Source organism: Bison bison, unplaced genomic scaffold (genome assembly GCF_000754665.1).
Source record: "Bison bison bison isolate TAMUID 2011002044 unplaced genomic scaffold, Bison_UMD1.0 scf7180017864295, whole genome shotgun sequence".
Taxonomy (NCBI): Eukaryota; Metazoa; Chordata; class Mammalia; order Artiodactyla; family Bovidae; genus Bison; species Bison bison.
Window position 1 is genome coordinate 4,443,671 of NW_011494867.1, and position 19,715 is coordinate 4,463,385.

At 47.0% G+C, this 19,715-nt stretch overlaps 1 protein-coding gene across 1 annotated transcript in view; it reads left to right on the forward strand.

Annotated features, from left to right (window-relative positions):
- VAT1L (vesicle amine transport 1-like) overlaps positions 1 to 19,715 on the forward strand; it is a 167,134-nt gene that overhangs the window by 69,484 nt on the left and 77,935 nt on the right. Inside the window, exons 4-6 of the mRNA XM_010850780.1 lie at positions 5,068 to 5,210; positions 14,936 to 15,039; positions 17,275 to 17,330. Of these exons, the coding sequence (XP_010849082.1) occupies positions 5,068 to 5,210; positions 14,936 to 15,039; positions 17,275 to 17,330 (303 nt within the window). The remainder of the gene's footprint in view (positions 1 to 5,067; positions 5,211 to 14,935; positions 15,040 to 17,274; positions 17,331 to 19,715) is intronic.

A 19,715-nucleotide genomic window follows, 5' to 3' on the forward strand; every position in this document is an offset into this window, starting at 1 on the left:
GCACGTCAAGTTCTGCCGCATCGTACCCTGGTGGCCTTGGCCCAGGCCCCCGACCTCCGTGAACCTCAGCTCCTTCCTCAGTAAAAGAAGGTTGAAGGCTTATTCTGCGAACGCCTTGGGATGAGGGTCAGGGCCACTGTCAGTGATGGCGCAAGTGTGTGTAGCTAGGGAGTGGGTATTGGCAAGGCGGAGGCCGTCTCTTAGTGAGGTGACTGGGTCAGATCCCGGGGGCCTGGCCTTGTGCGGTCACATACAGGGTGTGCATTTTATCCGGAAGGCGGGACAGGCGTTGGGAAGCCTTGCAGCACATGAGGAAATGTTCAGTGGTGTGTTTAAGAAAAATCGTCCTTCACGGTATGAAGTCCACGTGGAAACAGCCAGGCTGGTGAGAAGGGTGTTGTCATAGTCCAGGGGAGGAAGTGGCAGTCACAAGAGATGGTGAGGGGAAGCAATCTGTGCCATTTGGAAGAGGAGTTCAGCACAACTCCTAGATTTCTCTCTTTAGCAATGCGTGAATGGTGCAGCTCCATCCACTGAGGCAGGAAATGCAGCGGGAGGAGTGTGTGGGGTTGAATCGTGTCCCCCTGCCCTCGTCCAGTTCATAAATTAAAATCCTAAACCCCAGCACCTCAAAATGTGCCCTTGTTTGGAGGCAGGATCTTCACAGAGGTCATCGAGTTACAATGAGGTCATGAGGGTAAGCCTTAAACCACAAGGCTGCTGTCCTTACAGGAAGGGGGTTTGTGGACACAGATAGGCACAGGGAGAGAAGACCAGTGTGAGGAGACCCAGGGAGAAGACCACCAGGGAGGGAGGCCTGGGTCTGCTCCCTCCCTCATGGTCATTAGAAGGAGCCAGCCCTGCTGACACTCAGTTCTGCTGACACTCTGAGTTCAGACCTCCAGCCTCAGAACCGTGAAACAGCAAAGTCCTGTTGGTTAAGCCGCCCAGCCTGTGGCATTTCGTGATGGCAGCCCTCGCAAGCTCATACAAGGAGTAACTCTTTTGGAGAGAGCCACGAGTTATGTTTTGGATCGCTTGAGTCTGACGTGTGGTTTCCGGAGAGCCGGGTGAAGATGGCTGGTAAGATGTAGTTCAGTACACAGCCGTGGACCTCGGTGTGCCTAGAGAGATGAAGGCGTATCAGGAGTCTGCCGCTCCAGCCTCTATTACAGTGTGACGAGGCAGCATGTAGTAGGAATCTGAAAAGGAGTTGAGGGATAAATGTCAGGTTTGTTTAAGGCTTCCCTGGTGGCTCAGATGGTAAAGAATCTGCCTGCAATGCAGGAGACCCAGGTTTGATCCCTGGGTTGGGAAGATCCCCTGGAGAAGGGAATGGCTACCCACCCCAGTATTCTGGCCTGGAGAATTCCATGGACAGAGGAGCCTGGCGGGCTACAGTCCGTGGGGCCGCAAAGAGTCGGACACTTTCACTCACTTGCTAAAGGACAGAAGGCAGGAGGGACTACACAGCTATGAGCACCAGCTCTAAGCTCTCACCCCAGCAGTACTAACAGTACCTGTCGAATTTTCAAGGATCGTCACATTGGTTGCTGACATTTACACTCTGGTGGGCTATAGCCCACAGGGTCACACAGAGTCAGATGCAACTGAAGCAACTCAGGACACATGCATAGGAAAGATAATCCCTTTTTTGTTCTGTAAAATCAGGAGATAAAGAAATGAACCAGACTTCCGTGGTAGTTCAGTAATTAAGAATCCTCCTGCCAAGAAAAGAGAATCTGCCTGCCAATGCAGGGGACATGGCTTTGGTCCCTTGTTGGGGGCAACTAAGGGGAAACTAAGTGGCCCCGGGGCTACTGAGCCCATGTGCCACGGCTAGTGAGCCCGCACTCTAGAGCCCACGTGTGCAAGCACTGAGTGCCGCACGCCCGGGAGCCCATGCTCTGCACCCAGAGAGGCCGCCTCAATGAGAAGCCCCCACACTGCAGCTGGAGAGGAGCCCCCGCTTGCCACAACTAGAGAAAGCCCGAACGCAGCCGAAACTAAATAAATAAAATGTTCTTAAGAAGAAATTAACCAAAATACCAAAGCTATTCTTAGAGCAGAGAAGTACAGCCCGTCTAGAGTCTCAGGTTCATGGCCATGTTCTGAAATGGTGACCTCCAAGCGAGCATGTCAGTAATGTGTCTATTTTAGACAGCAATGTAAAAGTCCACTTAGTGCAAAATGTCAAAATAAGTAGACAGTGTGGCATAATAGAAAATGGCAGTAGCTGGAAGTCAAGAGACTTTGCTTTGCATCTCAGGTCTGCCTCAGAAGAACTGGGTCACCTTAACCTTTCCGAGTCCCCTGTCCCTGCTCTATAAACAATGAGGGGGAGGGGGTAACTGGATGAGCTTATAAATCTGACATTTTCTGATGCTCTCAATGTTTCCTTTCATTGCAAATGTTGGGAAGAATCGTATTTCCACAAAATGACCTGCCAGCCTGATTTGAGTCCACCAACAGGAAAATGTAAATAAAGTGAGAGGCAGTAATTCATATCACAGAACCTGCCAGCCTGATTTGAGTCCGCCAACAGGAAAATGTAAATAAAGTGAGAGGCAGTAATTCATATCACAGATGCGTTTGGTGGAATGATTTCCCTCCTTAATAATTTCTGCCTCATGAAGATGGTTGATGGAACACTGGAAAAAGATAGTATTTGGTTTTAGGATGCATCCTAATTAGCAAATTGGGTTTTACTGGAAGGTTTGTGAATGCATGCGATCACAGTATTTTGTCCACTGACGCAAACTTCTGACCATACTGAAAAAGGACATGGGAAGATTACCCATTCCTAACTACTTCTGTGATCTCTCTTGAAACATTTGGTATTTAAATGTACTGGCTTTTTCTTCATATGGTTGGACATCTCAGCTCTAGCTGTAATAAGCCACTATGGGGTACGGATAATTAACAGTGACTGAGTCCCATGTTTTGTGCCAGGCGCTGACCTGTGTCACATGTTACCTCATTCCACACCCTGGAGCAGAGGCTATCAGACACACCACACCTTCTCTGCACTCAGTGTGGTACAATTTGCTCACTTAGGGCTCCTAACTGGCTGTGGAAGCACGTTTGGTCTCTAAGGACAAGCCAGACATGCCTAAGGGTTACTGCTGCAGAAGCAACCCTGAACCCGTATCAGATGGAAATTTGGTGGATAAATACTCCAGCTTCCTCACCACTTGGTTGGGATAATGCAAGGTGCAATCTGCATTTGCTCTTGGAGTTCCTCAGAGGGACCCAGTTCCAGTTACCATGGTGGATGCTGACTTGATAAACACACCCTTTATTGACTGCCTTCCATTTCTGTCCTGATATCCCGGTGTTTCCTGCAACCCTATTCCAGATAAAGGTGGTTGTTGTTTGTTGTTCAGTCACTCAGTCATGTTGGACTCTTTGTGACCCCATGGACTGCAGCACACCAGGCTCCCCTGTCCTTCACTGTCTTCCAGAGTTTGCTCAAAGTCATGTCCATTGAGTCAGTGATGCCATCCAACCATCTCATCCTCTGTCACCCCCTTCTCCTCCTTCCCTCAATATTTCCCAGCATCGGGGTCTTTTCCAGTGAGTCAACTCTGTGCATCAAGTGGCCCAAGTATTAGAGCTTCAGTAACAGTCCTTCCAATGAATATTCAGGGTTGATTTGTTTATTGACTGCCTTCTATTTCTGTCTTAATACCCTGGTACTTCCTGTGATCCTATTCCAGATAAAGGACTTGCTCCTCAGGATCTGCTTCTGGGGAATCCAAACTAGGACATCCTCCAAGATCCCTGGGGTGTACGTAATATCAGTGCTGATTTATAGATGGAGAACCTGAAGTCCAGATGGTTAAATGATCATTGTTATGTCTTGGTACCAGGGTTTTGCTGGCTCTCCTTCCTCTATGCCAGTGGTTCTCAACTGGGGGAGATCGTGTTTCCCAGGGGACATTTCGAAATGTCTGGAGATATTTTTTTAATTCATTTATTCTTTAACTGAAAGGTAATTGCTCCACAATATTGGTTTCTGCCATCCATACGCCCACCAACATGAATTGGCCATAGACATACATATGTCCCCTCCCTCTGAACCTCCGCCCCACCTCCCACCCCATCCCAGCCTTCTAGCTTGTTACAGAGCCCCAGTCCGAGCTCCCCGCGTCAGGCAGCAGGTTCCCGTGGGCTATCTGTTTCACATGTGGTAGTGTACACGTTTCCGTTTGTCCCACCTCCTTCCTCCCCACCCCTGTGTCCGTAAGTCTGTGCTCTGTGTCTGCATCTCCATTGCTGCCCCGCAAATAGGCTCCTCAGTACCTCTTTCTAGGTTCCATATATGTGTGTTAATATACGATATTTGCTTTTCTCTTTCTGACTTACTTTGCTTTGTAAAATAGGCTCTAGGTTCATCCACCTCATTAGAACTGACTCAAACGTGCTCCTTCTTATGGCTGAGTAATGTTTCACTGTATATACGTACCACAGCTTCTTCATCCATTCATATGTTGATAGACATTTAGGGTGCTTCCATGTCCTAGCTATTGTAAATAGTGCTACAATGAACACTGCGGTACCTGTATCTTTTTCAGTTTGGTTTCCTCAGGGTATATGCCCAGTAGTGGGAATTACTGGGTCCTATGGTAGTTTTATTCCTAGTATTTTTAAGGAATCGCCATAGTGGCTGTGTCCATTTACATTCCCACCAACAGTGCAAGAGGGTTCCCTTTTCTCCACACCTTCTCCAGCATGTGTTTGTGGATTTTCTGATGATGGGCATTCTGACCAGTGTGAGGTGGTATCTCGCTGTAGTTTTGATTTGCATCTAATAACGAGCGATGTTGACTGGAGATACTTTTGGTTGTCACAGCTGGGGGCGTGCTGCTGGTACCGTGTAGGTGGGGGCCAGGGATCCTGCTAAACATCTCACAGTGCACAGTTCAGCCCCCTCCAACGAAGACCAATCCAGCCAAAAAAAAGGTCAATAGTGCCAAGGCCGAGAAATCCTGCTTTTTGCCCAGCAAGCTTAGCTGTCGGGTGGTAGCTCTTCTATGCGACTTGTCTGTTATATTTCACTTCTAGGGCCAAGCTGTGGCTCAGCTGTGCTCCACTGTCCCCAACGTGACCGTCTTTGGAACAGCTTCTACTTTCAAGCACGAAGCTATCAAGGACTCCGTGACCCACCTCTTTGACAGAAACGCAGACTATGTGCAGGAAGTGAAGAGGTAAGATGTTTGTTCTAAAGAGCACCGGGATGGTCCTTGCGCTTCTCTCTTAAAGAATTTCTCTCAGTTGTGTCTGACTCTTTGCAACCCCATGGACTGTATAGGCCCAGGTCTCCCGCATTGCAGGAGGATTCTTTACCAGCTGAGCCACCAGGGAACCCCAAGAATACTGGAGTTGAGTAGCCTATCCCTCCTCCAGGGGATCTTCCCAACCCAGGAATCAGACCAGGGTCTCCAGCATTGCAGGTGGATTCTTTACCAACTGAGCTATCAAGGAAGCCCCTTCTTAAAGAACAGGGGCATTCATTTAGAGGAGGGCTAATAATAGTCATCAGCTCAGTGGTAAAGAATCTGCCTGCCAACACAGGAGACCCGGGTTCGATCCCTAGGTCGGGAAGATCCTCTGGAGAAGGGAACAGCAACCTACTCCAGAATTCTTGCCTGGGAAATCCCATGGACAGAGGAGCCTGGTGGGCTACAGTCTATGGGATTGCAGAGTCAGACACAACTTAGCAACTGAGCATGCACGCACTCTCTCTTTCTCAGGGTCATAATGCCATAATGATGAACATGCATATTACTAGCTCTGGGCTATTTCACATGTAATTCGCTCATCTAATCCTCTCAACAACCTTATTATTATCCCCATTTTGGAGACGATAAACCCAAGGAACTGAGACGTTAAGTAACTCACCAAGCTGAATTGTGAGAGCTGCTACAACACGACCTTAACACAGAGAAGTTTATCTCTCATGCATTCACATAACAGCCCCAGGGAATGTAGACTCCAACCTGGGTGTGACTGAGAGCCACCAAAGGACCACGGTGGTGACAAATGGGACATGGGCTTGAAACAGTCACTGGTGCTGCAGGGAGAATGAATGGGAGACGGGAGTCTGAAGGCAGAGGCGTCAGTCTGCTGGCTGTTGCGGTCTCCACAGGGGAGACTTTGGTTTATAACCAGATCCATATTTTACCTGTGATCCTGAAGCCATTGATCACGGCTACGTGCACGCCAACACAGGGAATCAGATGGCACACTCAGCTGCTGCCACACTTGCAGATGATCTGTGGGTCTCCCCCTGCTGATTCTGAGCATTCAAGGCAGATTCCCAGGCTCTGCTCCACTCGCAGTCCCTGGGAGGATTCAGCCAGGTTCCAGAGCCACTGTTTATATATTTTCAGTCTCCAGCACAAAATTGTAAGCTACAAAGGATTAAGTTGTCTAGCTAACATCATAACAAAGAAACCATTTTCTCCACACCCCTGATTAAGGGCTGCAAGACAGGAGATCTGGTTGCTTGAAGTGATAGATTTGGACCAGATTAGGTTAAACTTGGGAAGTTTCTTGGAAAGGAAAGCCTTCTGATGGTCTGAATTCCCCGATTTGTTTTTAGATATTGAATGGGGAGATCTACATGCTATTTAAGGTTGCCCCAGTATTTCCCATGAGGTGTGAAAAGAGAGCTTAAAAGCTAGATATTAGAACTTCACCATCCATTTCTCAGATGTCCAGAGATCACAGGCATTTTGTAAAAAATTTAAGTATAGATGATTATATTTTCCAGTGTAGGTAATTACAGAATATTGAATAGAGTTCCCTGTGCTGTACAGTAAATCCTTGTTGCTTATTTATTTTATATATAGTAGTCTGAAAGACTCTCAGAATATATTTTTGCCTACTCTTATACCCCTCAGGTGGTTCTTTATTCCTTTTTTTTGGCTCGCCGGGTCTTCGATGCTGCTACTCGCAGCTTTGTCTGGCTGCAGCAAGAGGGAGTGACTCCCTCTGGTTGCGGCTCTCGGGCGTCTCGGTGTGGGGGCTTCTCTTGTTGCGGAGCACAGGCTTTGGGTGCACGGGCTTCAGGAGTTGCAGCACTCAGGCACAGTGCTTGTGGCACACGGGATCTTCTCGGCACAGGAATTGAACCCGAGTCTCCTGCTTTGGCAGGTGGATTCTTTACTGAGTAGCCACCGGGGAAGTTCCTTCCTTTCTTTAGCTTGTATCTTTCAAGCTGTGATCTGATCCCTTCTGTCCTCTTTTCTTTCATCCTCTGAAATGATATTTTGGCAAGCATCCCTTTGTCTGTTCCTGCCCTGACCAACTTAACTTAGTAAGTCCCAAGTATCTGTGGTGGGCCAGGTACTCTGCTAGGGCAGCAGATCCAGCAGAAACTACCTTGAGAATCACTGTCTTCAAGGAACTTAGAGTCTCAGTGGGGAAGACAGGACAAAAGATATTGAAAGGTTCATTGCTTTATAGTTTTGGTATGCACTCTGGTGGAGAAATGCAAGGTGCTAGTGAAATAAGCACAGGCACATGGGGAAATCAGATGTGTTATCCATCAAAGGGTGAGATTTGGACTGAGAACTGAGGGATGAGCATCAGGCCAAAAGAAGAGCATTTCTGACCAAGGGCAATGGCGTGTGCTAAGGCCCAGGGTCAGGAAAGACTTGGTCAGTTCCAGAATCTGCAAGGAGACCCGTGCGGCTGGAGGATGTGGTGAGAGGATTTGGGAGGTAGTAGCAGAAGAGAAGCAGGGGATAGCAGCTCTTCTGAAGAGGTGACAGTCCATACCAGGGAGCCTCTGTGGTCCCCACACCCCAGGAGCTGCACCATCCCCTCATCCCCTCACTGCACTTGACCTGCTCCCTTTAGCCCAGAATCGATGATTTCTGCTGATGTCAGAAAAGTGGAAGATAATAGCATCTGAGAGTATCTCCTTCGACCACCATCCTGCAAACATGACCTCCAATACTTCCTTGAGTTTTTAAGTAGAGATCCTAGGATTAGCCTAAAAATGACTTGAGAAGTCACAGGTATATTTCAACTCTCTGTCCCATGAATCCTACCCTCAGGAAATAATCCTGAAGAAGATAAAAGCCACAGGTCCATATTGCCTGTTGCAGAGCCAAGTACTCCTTCTGCCTCGCTGTAGGCGCCCAGGATGGACCGACAGCGTGAATTACAGCATCGTCTGTAATAGTGAAAATTCAGAACCAGCCCCCATCAACAACAGAAGGGAAACAGCTCGGTAGATTACACTACACCCACACACTTGAGTATTATGCAGCCCCTAAAAAAAAAATGCTAGTTATGAAGACTCTGTCAGAAAATGAAAAAAATATCCATAGTAGCATATTGAGTGAAAAAAGCAGTATGCCAAATTCCAGCTACACTGTGATCACAGCTTTGTATAAATCCTTGGCGTGTAAGGACAAAATGAAAGAGAAAAAAAATCCACCCACTAAGATGCAACAGGAGTGGAATGCAGAGTGACTTTTCCTTCTTTTCTGATCCATGGATATTGTTTGTTACACAATGTTGTGTGTAATCAACTAGAAAAAAATAATAGCATAAAATTTCTTGGGATGGAAATTCTTTTATCAACCAGTCCGTCAGTCTGCTTCTTTTGAACATGTCTGCAGCCTAGAACCAGACATTTTAAAGGGAATGGGGGGAAATATTTATAATACAGACCTAGCCTTTATGTCACTCCCCCTTCTCTTTTCAAGAGGAGAGAGATGAGTATGCTCTTTGTTTCAGGAGATGAAACAAAGTGGAAGAGTTCGAAGCTTTGAATTGTGTGCATCTGACTGTAAGGGCTTTAAAAATAAAGAGGAGAGAAAAAAGACCAGAGGGAGGACAGAGGGGGACAGCCCCCACGTGGGAGCTTGAAGACTGGGAAGTATTTTAGTCCTTAGGGAGAGGCGGGGAGTGAGTCCTACGCCAGGTCTGCATCAGTCCTCTTGCTCTTTAGAGCATCTTAGTGAGACCATTTGATGTGTATCCAGCAAGACGGAAATTCCACATCTTACAAAGAAACTGAGGCCAAGTGGAAATTAACAAAAGCCTAGCCAGCAGGAGAGAGCGGAGAGAAAACAATAGAGAAAGGGTTCCTTACTAGAGGTGGTTTTGCTAAGTGAGGTGGGAGGCATCACAGTGAACTTTTACTAAGCAGCCTACTATGTGCCAGGCGTGCTGAAATCGCCTCATCCCTGTGTCATGAGTTCAGAGGTGATGGTTAAAGCCATGACATGGATGAGTTCTCAGAGAAAAGGGGATTCTGAACGAGAAGACTTGCAGGAGAGGCAAGGACCCAGCTGGAAATTGGAAGTTACGATGATAAAGGGGAATTGATCTCTTGATTGACAAAGTCGAAGGGCCGCTTACCCAGTAATGACTCAATGGCAAAGGCTACCACTCAGGAGAAATCCCCCACTGATCCAAGCGGGCGAGAAGCAAAGAGCCGTCACTTTCCGAAAAGGAGCAGGGGGTTGGGGACCAAGGACAGACAGACAGGAAAATCTCGGATCAGCAATCCCAAAATATCTTGCTGCTGAATTTGGCATAGAGACTCTCCGAGCTGGGGCTATTTCTGTTTGCTTCTTAAGTCTGCAGAGATTTATGACAGCAGGAGAAAGCGGAGTAGGAACTGCTGCCTTTAACTCTGCCCTCTCTATGTTTGTGTAATTATGCAGGCAAGGTGCACATTCCCAGAAACTGGGGCCCTGGGGGCAGCTCAGAAATGAGGATGGTCTCTGTGCCTCTGGCGAGCTGTGTAGCTCTGCTTGTGATATTCATGATTGTTCCTTTAAAAGATGCTGCTAAGGTGCTTGTCAATAGAAGGATGAGCAAGGGAGGACCTGACCCAAGCCTCCCTGTGGAAAGAAAGTTGTTCAGTGTTAGTTGTTCAGTCATATCCGGTGTGACCCCATGGACTGCAGGCTGCCAGGCTCCTCTGTCCGTGGGATTCTCCAGGCAAGAATGCTGGAGTGGGTTGCCATTCCCTTCTCCAGGGGATCTTCCCGACCCAGGAGTCGAACCCGGGTCTCCTGCATTGCAGGCAGGTTCTTTACCGTTTGAGCCACCAGGGAAGTCCCTACTTGCAGGACCTGAGCATTTTAACTAGACCCAGTGTTCAGTCCGATCCACTAACTGCGCTTCTAGTGACTAAACAAGGGGATGGAGCGCTTTTCCATTCTGCAGCTCTCACCTGAAGGAACATTGCTGGCCCTTAAAGGAGCAATGTCTGCTCGCAGGTTTGACTTCTATAACCAAATTGGGTCAGTGGCGTGTTCTCACCCTCAGGGCCCCCAGGAATGACACCAGCCTGTACCCAGCTTCTCATCCACAGAATCCATCTCCTCCCTTCCCTTCCTCCCACTGCACCACTGACCTTCAAAAGGATATGATGACAGCAATGTGCAGCGAATTTTTGGCTTATTTCAACCTCCGTGCATTGCCCAACTCTCTGCTCAGCCTCCACTGGGGACTATGAGTGGCAGTGGCAGTCACCCCCGGGCTGGCCACAACCCGCCCTACAAAACCTCCTCCATCTCTGGGGCTCTCACTTGGCGTCCGGTTCAAACCAGGGCCCTCCTATTCCCCACACAGTCAACTGACTCCACTGAGCCTCAGTTTCCTCATCCATCAAATGGGTATAACTGGCCCTGAGTCTCAGGACTGACACGAGGCCTCATGAGATGAGACAGTGCTGTGCCTGGCACACAGTAGGTGCTCTTAAATGTGGGGTTTTAGGAATAGCTAGAAAGTCAGGGTGTCTAGGGTGGTGAGTCAGAGGTGAGGATGGGGAAGTGGGCAGAGCATATGGTCACGTGTTTCTGTGGGCGTGCCCTGCATTTCTGCAGAACCACAGTCCAGAGGCTGGAGCCACAGGCCGAGGCCAGGCAGCCAGTGCAAGGAACTGGGATGGGCAGAGGGGAGGTTGTGGGCCCATGAGCAGAACGTGGATGTGAGGAGCCCCGGACAGGAAGTGGGGAGCAGAGGACAGGCAGGGCCAGCGGGGATGCCCCAGAAGGTGTGAACAGCCTCGTGTCGGGGAGGCCACTCTTGCACCTGGGTGGCATCCTGCGGGCCGAGGGAAGGGTCTTAGGGAAATGAAGTTCACGGGGAGGACTTGGTCCGGGAGGGCTGGCTAGGAGAGGCAGGGCAGGCTCTCACTTCCACGGGAGGGAGCAAAACTGACCTGTGGACGTGAGAAAGGAGGGTGCTCAGCTCCCCAGCAGGCGGCTCAGCCTGGCCTCAGCAGCGTCTGTGCATCGCCTCCTGCTGCCTCTCCAGCCCCGCTGTGCAGCAGGCTCCCTCCCTTTTTTAAATTTTTAAACATTCTAAACAGCTTCATTTCAATTAGTGTACAAACCGGAAGAAAAGAACATTTACCAAGGAAAGTTTGTAACCACTTTTTTCTATTATTACACACCATGAAAAATTCATCTTATAGTGGTTCAGACTTAGTACTTATTTATACACACATTTGTTTCATGCACATATCCTTCTGCATGTTCATATAAACTCACACACCCTCATTCACATATTTTTAAAATATGTAAATGGAAATAAAAGTTTGATGAAATGAAATACCCTTACTACAATTTGTTATTTTTTTTTAATCCCAATCTCCTCATTTATTCCTCCCCCAACCTTTCCCCTTTGATAGCCATAGTTTGTTTTATAAGTCTGTGAGTCTGTTTCTGTTTGGTGAATAAATTCATTTGTACCGTCTTTTAAAATTCCACATGTAAGTGATATCATACGATATTTGTCTTTCTCTTTCTGACTTACTTCATTTTTATGATAATTTCTGGGTCCGTCCATGTTGCTGCAAATGGTATTATTTCGTTCTTTGTCATGACTGAGCAATATTGCATTGTGTGTCTGTCTGTGTATCCTACACCCTCTTTATCCCTTCCTCTGTCAGCGGGCTTTCAGCTTGCATCCATGTCTTGGCTATTGCAAATAGTGCTGCAATGAACATTGGGATGCATGTGTCTTTTTGAATTGTGTTTTTTTCCAGATACATGCTCTGGATTGCTGGATCATACAGCAGTTCTATTTTTAGTTTTTTAAGAAACCTCCATATTGTTTTTCCACAGTGGCTGCACTAATTTACAATGCCACCAAAAGTGTAGGAGGGCTCCCTTTTTTCCACGCCCTCTGCGGAGTTTATTGTTTGTAGACTTTTTGATGATGACCATTCTGACCGCTCTGAGGTGATACCTCATTGTAGTTTTGATTTGCATTTTTCTAATAATTAGCAACATTGAGCATTTTTTTCACATGAAGCAATCAATTTTGTTCATTCAGTTCAGTTCAGTTCAGTCGCTCAGTCGTGTCCGACTCTCTGTGACCCCATGAATCGCAGCACGCCAGACCTCCCTGTCCATCACCAACTCCCAGAGTTCACTGAGACTCACGTCCATCCAGTCAGTGATGCCATCCAGCCATCTCATCCTATGTCGTCCCCTTCTCCTCCTGCCCCTAATCCCTCCCAGCATCAGAGTCTTCCAATGTTCATTATGGAGAGTTAATTTTTTTTAAGATTTTAAAAAATGAATGTATTTATTTTAATTGGAGGCTAATTACTTTACAATATTGTGGTGGTTTCTGCCATACATTGACATGAATCAGCCATGGGTGCACATGTGTTCCTCATCCTGAACCCCCCTCCCACCTCCCTCCCCATCCCGTCCCTCAGGGTCATCCCAGTGCACCAGCCCTGAGCGCCCTGTCTACATGCTGTTCCCTCTGCCTGGGACCCTGTTACCACCTCTCTTGACCCACATATCTGCTCCACCTGCCACTCTTCACTTCCCCAGGGACGTCTTCCCTGGCAGCCCTGATTGGGCAGATCCTCAGTGTAGACGGTCTCATGGCACCTTTGTGGCACTGGACCCCATTCGATTTCAATTTAATTTTTATTTGTATAATGTTTGATTCATATCTGCCTAAAGTAAGCTCCAAAAAAGAGGGAGAAATCAAATCTGTTCGGGTTCACCATGACATCCCCCATGCCTAGGGCAGTACCAGTGCTCAATATTCAATGAACAAATTAATGACTAATTAAACAGTAAACCAGGGGCTTCCACAGTGTGGAACTGAAATCAACAGCAGCAGCAGCAGCTGGAAACTTCTTAGAAATGCAAATACTTGGGCCCCACCTCAGACCAAGTGAATCCTAGACCTGGGGTTGGGAGGGGGGTGGGGGTGGTGTGGGGGGATCGCAATCTATGTCTTAAAGAGCCCCCAGGGAGATTCTGACACACTGAGGTTTGAGATCCACTGGCCTAATTTTCTCAGTTCAGTTCAGTCATTCATTCGTGTCTGACTCTTTGCGACCCCATGGACTGCAGCACGCCAGGCCTCCCTGTCCATCAGCAATTCCTGGAGTTTACTCAAACTCATGTCCATCGAGTCAGTGATGACATGCAGCCATCTCATCCTCTGTTGTCCCCTTCTCCTCCCACCTTCAATCTTTCCCAGCATCAGGGTCTTTTCCAATGAGTCAGCTCTTTGCATCAGGTGGCCAAAGTATTGGAGTTTCAGCTTCAACATCAGTCCTTGCAATGAACACTCAGGACTGATCTCCTTTAGGATGGACTGGTTGGATCTTCTTGCAGTCTAAGGACTCTCAGGAGTCTTCTCCAACATCACAGTTCAAAAGCATCAGTTGCTAATTTACAGATGGAACTTGAACGGACACACCCATGAGATAAGCCCTCTATTGGGTAGAAAGCAAAGCTGATCTCTTTGGAAGGGCCTCTGTAATGGGCTGGGTTTTGGACAAGGCCTGGGGGCTTTTAAAGGGCACACTCTTGTTAGACTCAGCTCTTGCGGGCACGAGAAGGTTGCCTTCGCGTCTGAACCCTGGAGGTGCGTGTGTAATTTCCTAGTTGGTGCCACTGTGGACACAGCTGGTGACATCAGCTAGTGTTGGTGGCTGAACTTTGCTGAAGGATTGGGGAGGGGGTAGAAAAACTGAGTGATGTGCTAAGGCAAGATAGCCCCTGCAAACTCACAAACCTGAGGAAATGCCTTTCTTGTCTGCCCAGAGCAGGGTCCAGCCACAGCTGGTAACTCCGTGGGCAGGAATATTTTCCCTACACATCTCCCGAGAGTTCCAGTCCTACAGCCCCTCCTGCATAATCTCTTTTAACCCAGGAAGCCCAGTACGTGTTTATTAAGTGCATGAGTAAGTGAATTGCTAAATGTTAAATAAATAAACGGATGAAGGAATCTTCCTAATAGAGGACGGATGTGGATTCCCTCTATGCTGGAACCCTCCATCACTGTAGGAAGATCCCCTCTATTTAACCCTCTTCCTCTGAGAGTGTATTTATAGGTTGAACCTGGAGATTGGACAAACAGAAGTTTGCAAGTTAAATTAGTGTGCCTTTATAGATTCACTGAGGAGGGACGTGGAGAAGGAAAAAGGCAAACCCTGCTAGACTGGAAGCCCCACGAAGATAGGGAGCTTGCTGGTTATAGCACTCTGTCTTCAGCACCTTGGACAGAGTTGGGCACGCGACCCAAGCTCCACAAATATGAGTTGTTGATTGGCTTCCAGAGTGACTGTTTTGTGGTTGGCAATCGGCCAAGTATCACATTTTTCATCTCACTTCATTCCTAGCACAAAAAGACATGCTAGGTCCACTTTCCAAAGGAGAAAGGGGAGGCTCAGAGATGTTGAGTAAGGTGGCTAGACAGACTGTGACCTTCCACGCTGGCACCACCCTCTGGGCTTAGCATCCTCCAGCTTTGTGAAATTCTTCAAGATGGACTCCAAGGCTTCTGCTGTACATCTTGATGCTCTCAGAGCTCTCTGTGTTCCTGAGAGTCAACAGTATGACATGGGAGGGGAGAGGGACTGACAGTTTGTTCCCTGACAGGTTACAATATTTTACTTTGTCGTTTTGCCATTTAGAATCTCTGCTGAAGGAGTGGATATTGTTTTGGATTGCCTCTGTGGGGACAACACTGGGAAAGGCCTCAGCCTTCTCAAACCACTGGGGACCTACATTTTATATGGTGAGTGCTCAACAGAAGCGGGTGCAGGGAGCACTGCGTGTGTGCTTGCAAAAGCTCTGAAAGACGAGATGTGCTGATATGTTGGCAGAATAAGATGGGGGTGTTCTCAACTTTTTCATATTTTCTATGATACTGCTATGGCTGTTCATTGTTTTCTATTCTAAAAGTGCCTACTGCACTATTATTCTATAAGCATGTCTCTTTCTACAAGAAATAAAGCAAGGCCAAGCCAAGGTAGTGATGAGATGAAACCTGACCACAGTAGGTGGCACAGGAGGGAAATACTAATAGCTTCAAAGGAAGTTCCAAAAATGAAGCAATAAAGGACCCAAAGGAGGATGGAGAGGAGTGGATAGGATGCAGGTGGGGGTGGGTGTGGGGATAAATGGGAAGATCTTCATTACTGAAGATGAAGTTGCAAAGTACAGGATTTCCTTCCTCTAAACTACTCCTGTATGTCCCAATCAAGACAGAAGCTCTGAAGGGATGAAGTCCACATCTGCCTCTACATTCACTTATATGCTCTCGGGTCTGGGGGGATTTATGAAGGACATCTGGGAGAGGTTTCCTCCAGAAGAATGAGACCCCAGAGCCTCCTCTTTCTCTTTTCTCCCTCTTCTTCTTCCTCGCCTCCTTGTCTTCCTCCTCCAACATCACCTCCTCTTTCTCCCCCTTCCCCTTCCCCTTTTTCTTCTCTTTGTTATAGGCATAGAAAGCAATTTAAACATTAGTCTCCACAAAGGGAAAAAAAACATATCTGAAGCCAGATGTCACATTCCAAAGCCATATGATCTTAGGGTTCTCCAGTGTGTGAGATTTTTAGCACTCTGTTCCATGGGAATAGAGTACAAAATTGAGCCTTAGTTCTGTATAACTTAGGAAAAAAATACTCAATTCTGTACTATTTGCTGAGAAGTTTATAAAAGAGATCTGTGAGAGGAATAAGCAGCCAAGCATCATTTTGTCATCATCAGATCATTGTGACAGAAAGAGAAGGAAGAAGCTTTCACTGCTGGAGTATTCTGGCATCATCAATAGTGGCCATGTATTAATAGTTGAAAGGGGCAGATGCATAATTTTAAAATTATTACTATTGGTAAGAGAAGCTATGAATGTCAGTGTACAATATATGGATATTGGCTATGACCGACATGTGAGTCAAATGCAGATGACACTTTATCCATCTTTGCTCATGTACTAGCTGTTTTTTCACCTTAGTTTCACGATGTCACTCTGGTGTAATACAACTCGATCGTATCACAAGTATCTAATTCATTGTATCAATCACTTGACTACTAAGTAATCAAAGCCTAGTGCCGTGATGTTTGTATCCCGTAAAAGCCATGCCATAAAAGGAGAAGCAAGTTCACCAATGCCGAAGAAGTGAGTTTAAGACAGACATTGATTTTCTCATTTACCGGTTCTCTGAGAAGATCCTAGTCCCAAATCTGTGGGGACAAAGCAGAGGAGTTGTTGAAAAGCCACCAATATTGTATAGTATCTCTCACCTTCCACCCAACCCAGAACCCAGGAGGAGGTCTTTTCTTTCTGCACGAGCAGACTCAGCTTCCTGTCTTCCCTGACTCAGCTTCCTGTCTTCCCTCTGAATATCACTTGTTCTCACTAGCAAAGCTCGGTTACCTACACCTTTGGTCTCAAATGGTTTTCTCCTTTCTGCCCAGACCTCTTTGGAGGTAACATGAGTCACACCATTTCCTTGGCTTCTGAACCTGTTTTCACCCTCACCTGTTGCTCTGTACCCTGTATTTCCATCCATCTAAATTCTAGCCCAGCCCCGCCTCTCCCCACCACTTAAATGCCCAGTCAATGTCATCTCCCCAAGCCTCTCACTCACCGAGGAATCAAATTAAAACCATAAAGGAAGCTCACAAATGAGTTCATTTCTCAGTCTCCAAGAACGGAACCAACAAGACATTTTGGCAGCCCATCACTTTATTAGAATGTTGGCTTAAATCACATTTTTGCCGCATGACCAATTTTCCCAAGTGATGAAACGGTCGCCTTGAGAAATGTTACTTCCTCTTTGATCCAGTGATACTTAGTTAAAATTGTTGGCTTGACACCACCCACCCCCTCCATTTCCCTCACTTTTCCAAGGCTGAATTAAATTTCTTTTCAAGCTCTTGACAGTTTGGGGCCAAACAACTGCCATTCTTCCATGTGAACCAAGAGATTGATTGTCATGAGCTTGACTTAGGAGTCTTCCCTTTGCAGGTTCATCCAACATGGTGACTGGAGAGACCAAGAGCTTCTTCAGCTTTGCAAAATCAGTAAGTATCCATGCACGTTAACGAACGGGGGTGGTGTGGTGCTTGGCATGCTGTAAGCTCTTCTAAGGACATGGACCTGATAGGCCAACTCTTGTTTGTCTTTCATCTGCATCATTCATTTGCAAGACAGCCTGTGTTCCCACCCTGCTCATTACACATGGTCAGGACTGTGACTTGGGGCGCTTTTGTTCAAATGAAGCAGAGAGGTGAGAGAGTCAGAGAAACTCCAGAAAGCTTTGTTTCTTATTTCAACAGAGATTGTTGGTGTTCTTAATCATTGGTCAAGAATAAACTTAGCATTAGTGAAGTTTGTTTGGTCCGTGGAGAGACCAGCCTTTCAGTTTGGCTACTTTCTAACCGGGTCTCCAGGGCTGCCTGACATTTCTCCATATCCTTATTCTACTGGCTTGGAGATACAATGGGACCTCAAATTTTCTCAAGCTCCTGGGGCAGTACTGTGATAGGGGCAAGTGTGTGAACCACTAGCGTAGATGCTCATGTCTGAATACAGTGGTTACTGTGTCTGCAATTGAGAAGCTGCGTTCCTGGTACATTCACTGCATCACGAACCTACTCAGGTCTGCATTCCCACCTAGAGCTACAGTTGCTGGAATTAAACTAATTTGGACTTGAACCTGCATTTTTACCTCCACACCCACAACAAGGAGTGGCAGCGTCTTATCAGAGCCTGCCTTCGTCCTCTCTCCTCTACCCTCCCCAGCAGCCAGTGAGATGCTGATGGACTCACTCGCTCTGTGAGCATCTTCTGAGCACCTACTATTTGTGGTGCTGTGCCAAGCACCGGGTACCCCAGTGAATTAGGCTGGCACACTTGATGTCCTTGGGAGGGAGGCAGACAAGCTGAAATAAGTAACACATATTAATAAGGTGCTTGGCAGAACATCTCTGAAAGGGATGAAGATAGGGTGTTGCAACAGAAAAGAACAGAATGGGGTAGAGGCATTATGAATAGGGCAGTCAGACAAAGCCGGGGCAAGGGGTTTAGAATTTACTCTCAGCATGACACTGTGGAGGTATCCAGATGCCCTCAAAGTGCCAACTCTGATTGCCAAAGGCTTTATTCCCAAACGGCCCCTGATTGTGGACTGATCAATACTTCCTGCCCTGAGAGTGGAATGAAAGGGCCTCTGCTTGCGTTTGAACTTCAAAGTTCAGGTCAAGGATTACACAGCCATGGGATAAACAGGGGAGCAAGAATGGAGCCTAATGAAGGATGCTGTCTGGATCATGTCCCCTGAAGACAGGCTTTGTGTCCTTGGCAGCTGTTTCATTGCTGTGGCTGTAATTAATGTGATGCTGACGGCCTGCTGTGGGGAACCAAATTGCTCTGAAATTACATACAATTGTAAGAAGTGTTTTCCCTTTCTCCCCTACATGCACAATCACAACACACAGTGTTAATGAAATAATTGCAGTGTGCCCAGGTTCGATGAAGGCGCTTGTAAAAACAGCCAGGATGGAGGGTAAGATTCTCCTGCCCAGAACAAGGCTTCTGATTACCAGAAGGCTTTATAGCTGGAGGTCAAGAACAAAGTTTGTTCCCTTTCAGAGGCCAGGTTCAATATTAGTTGGTCGGTTAGAAGCAAATTGAAGGTAGGGCATGCTGAGGCAGTGGAATGATGGCTTTGTTCTGGAAGGTTCTAGAAAGGCATTTTCTTCTGTACATTGGAGAAAAGCTTAGAAATCGAAGGTATAGTTGGACTCATACAGGAATTTCTCACGCAGCTATCCTACTGATGTTCCCACTTAAAACTCTTACAGAGTGTGTGTTCACATGCCATTTGTTTTTAGATCATAAGGGTAATGACAATAACAATTGAAGTCAACATTTCAAGAGCAGTCTGACTCCAGATCCAAAACTCTTACTCACTTAAGCCAAAATATCTCTCCAACTTCCGATGATAAAAAGGTTTCATACTTATAGACCACATACTACGTGCCAGATGCTGAGCTAAGTCATTTGTACGTGTTAACACACTTATTCCCCATGACGAGCCTGCGAGGTATGGTGGGGACACTGAACACAGGTTAAGCGATTTGCTCACAGTTGCACGCTGAGTGACAGAGTGGGATTCAGAAGCAGGCGCTGGACTCTGGAACTCACTTAACCACGACTGGGCAGCAATGATAGGCTCAGTGAGCTTTCATTTCACAAACGCTGCTGGAAGCACTATGCATACACTATGAATCAAGTTATTAATCGTTTCTCTGCCTCCACGTCTGTGGCAAGTAGCCCAGGCCAAATACATGTCTCTTCTAGAGCCGGCCCTGGGGCCCCTGGGGACTGGGTTTTGGTGAAAATGTTGGGCATGAACCTTACCCCTGTTGACAACCTGTCTTTCTTAGACGTATTTTCCAACCATC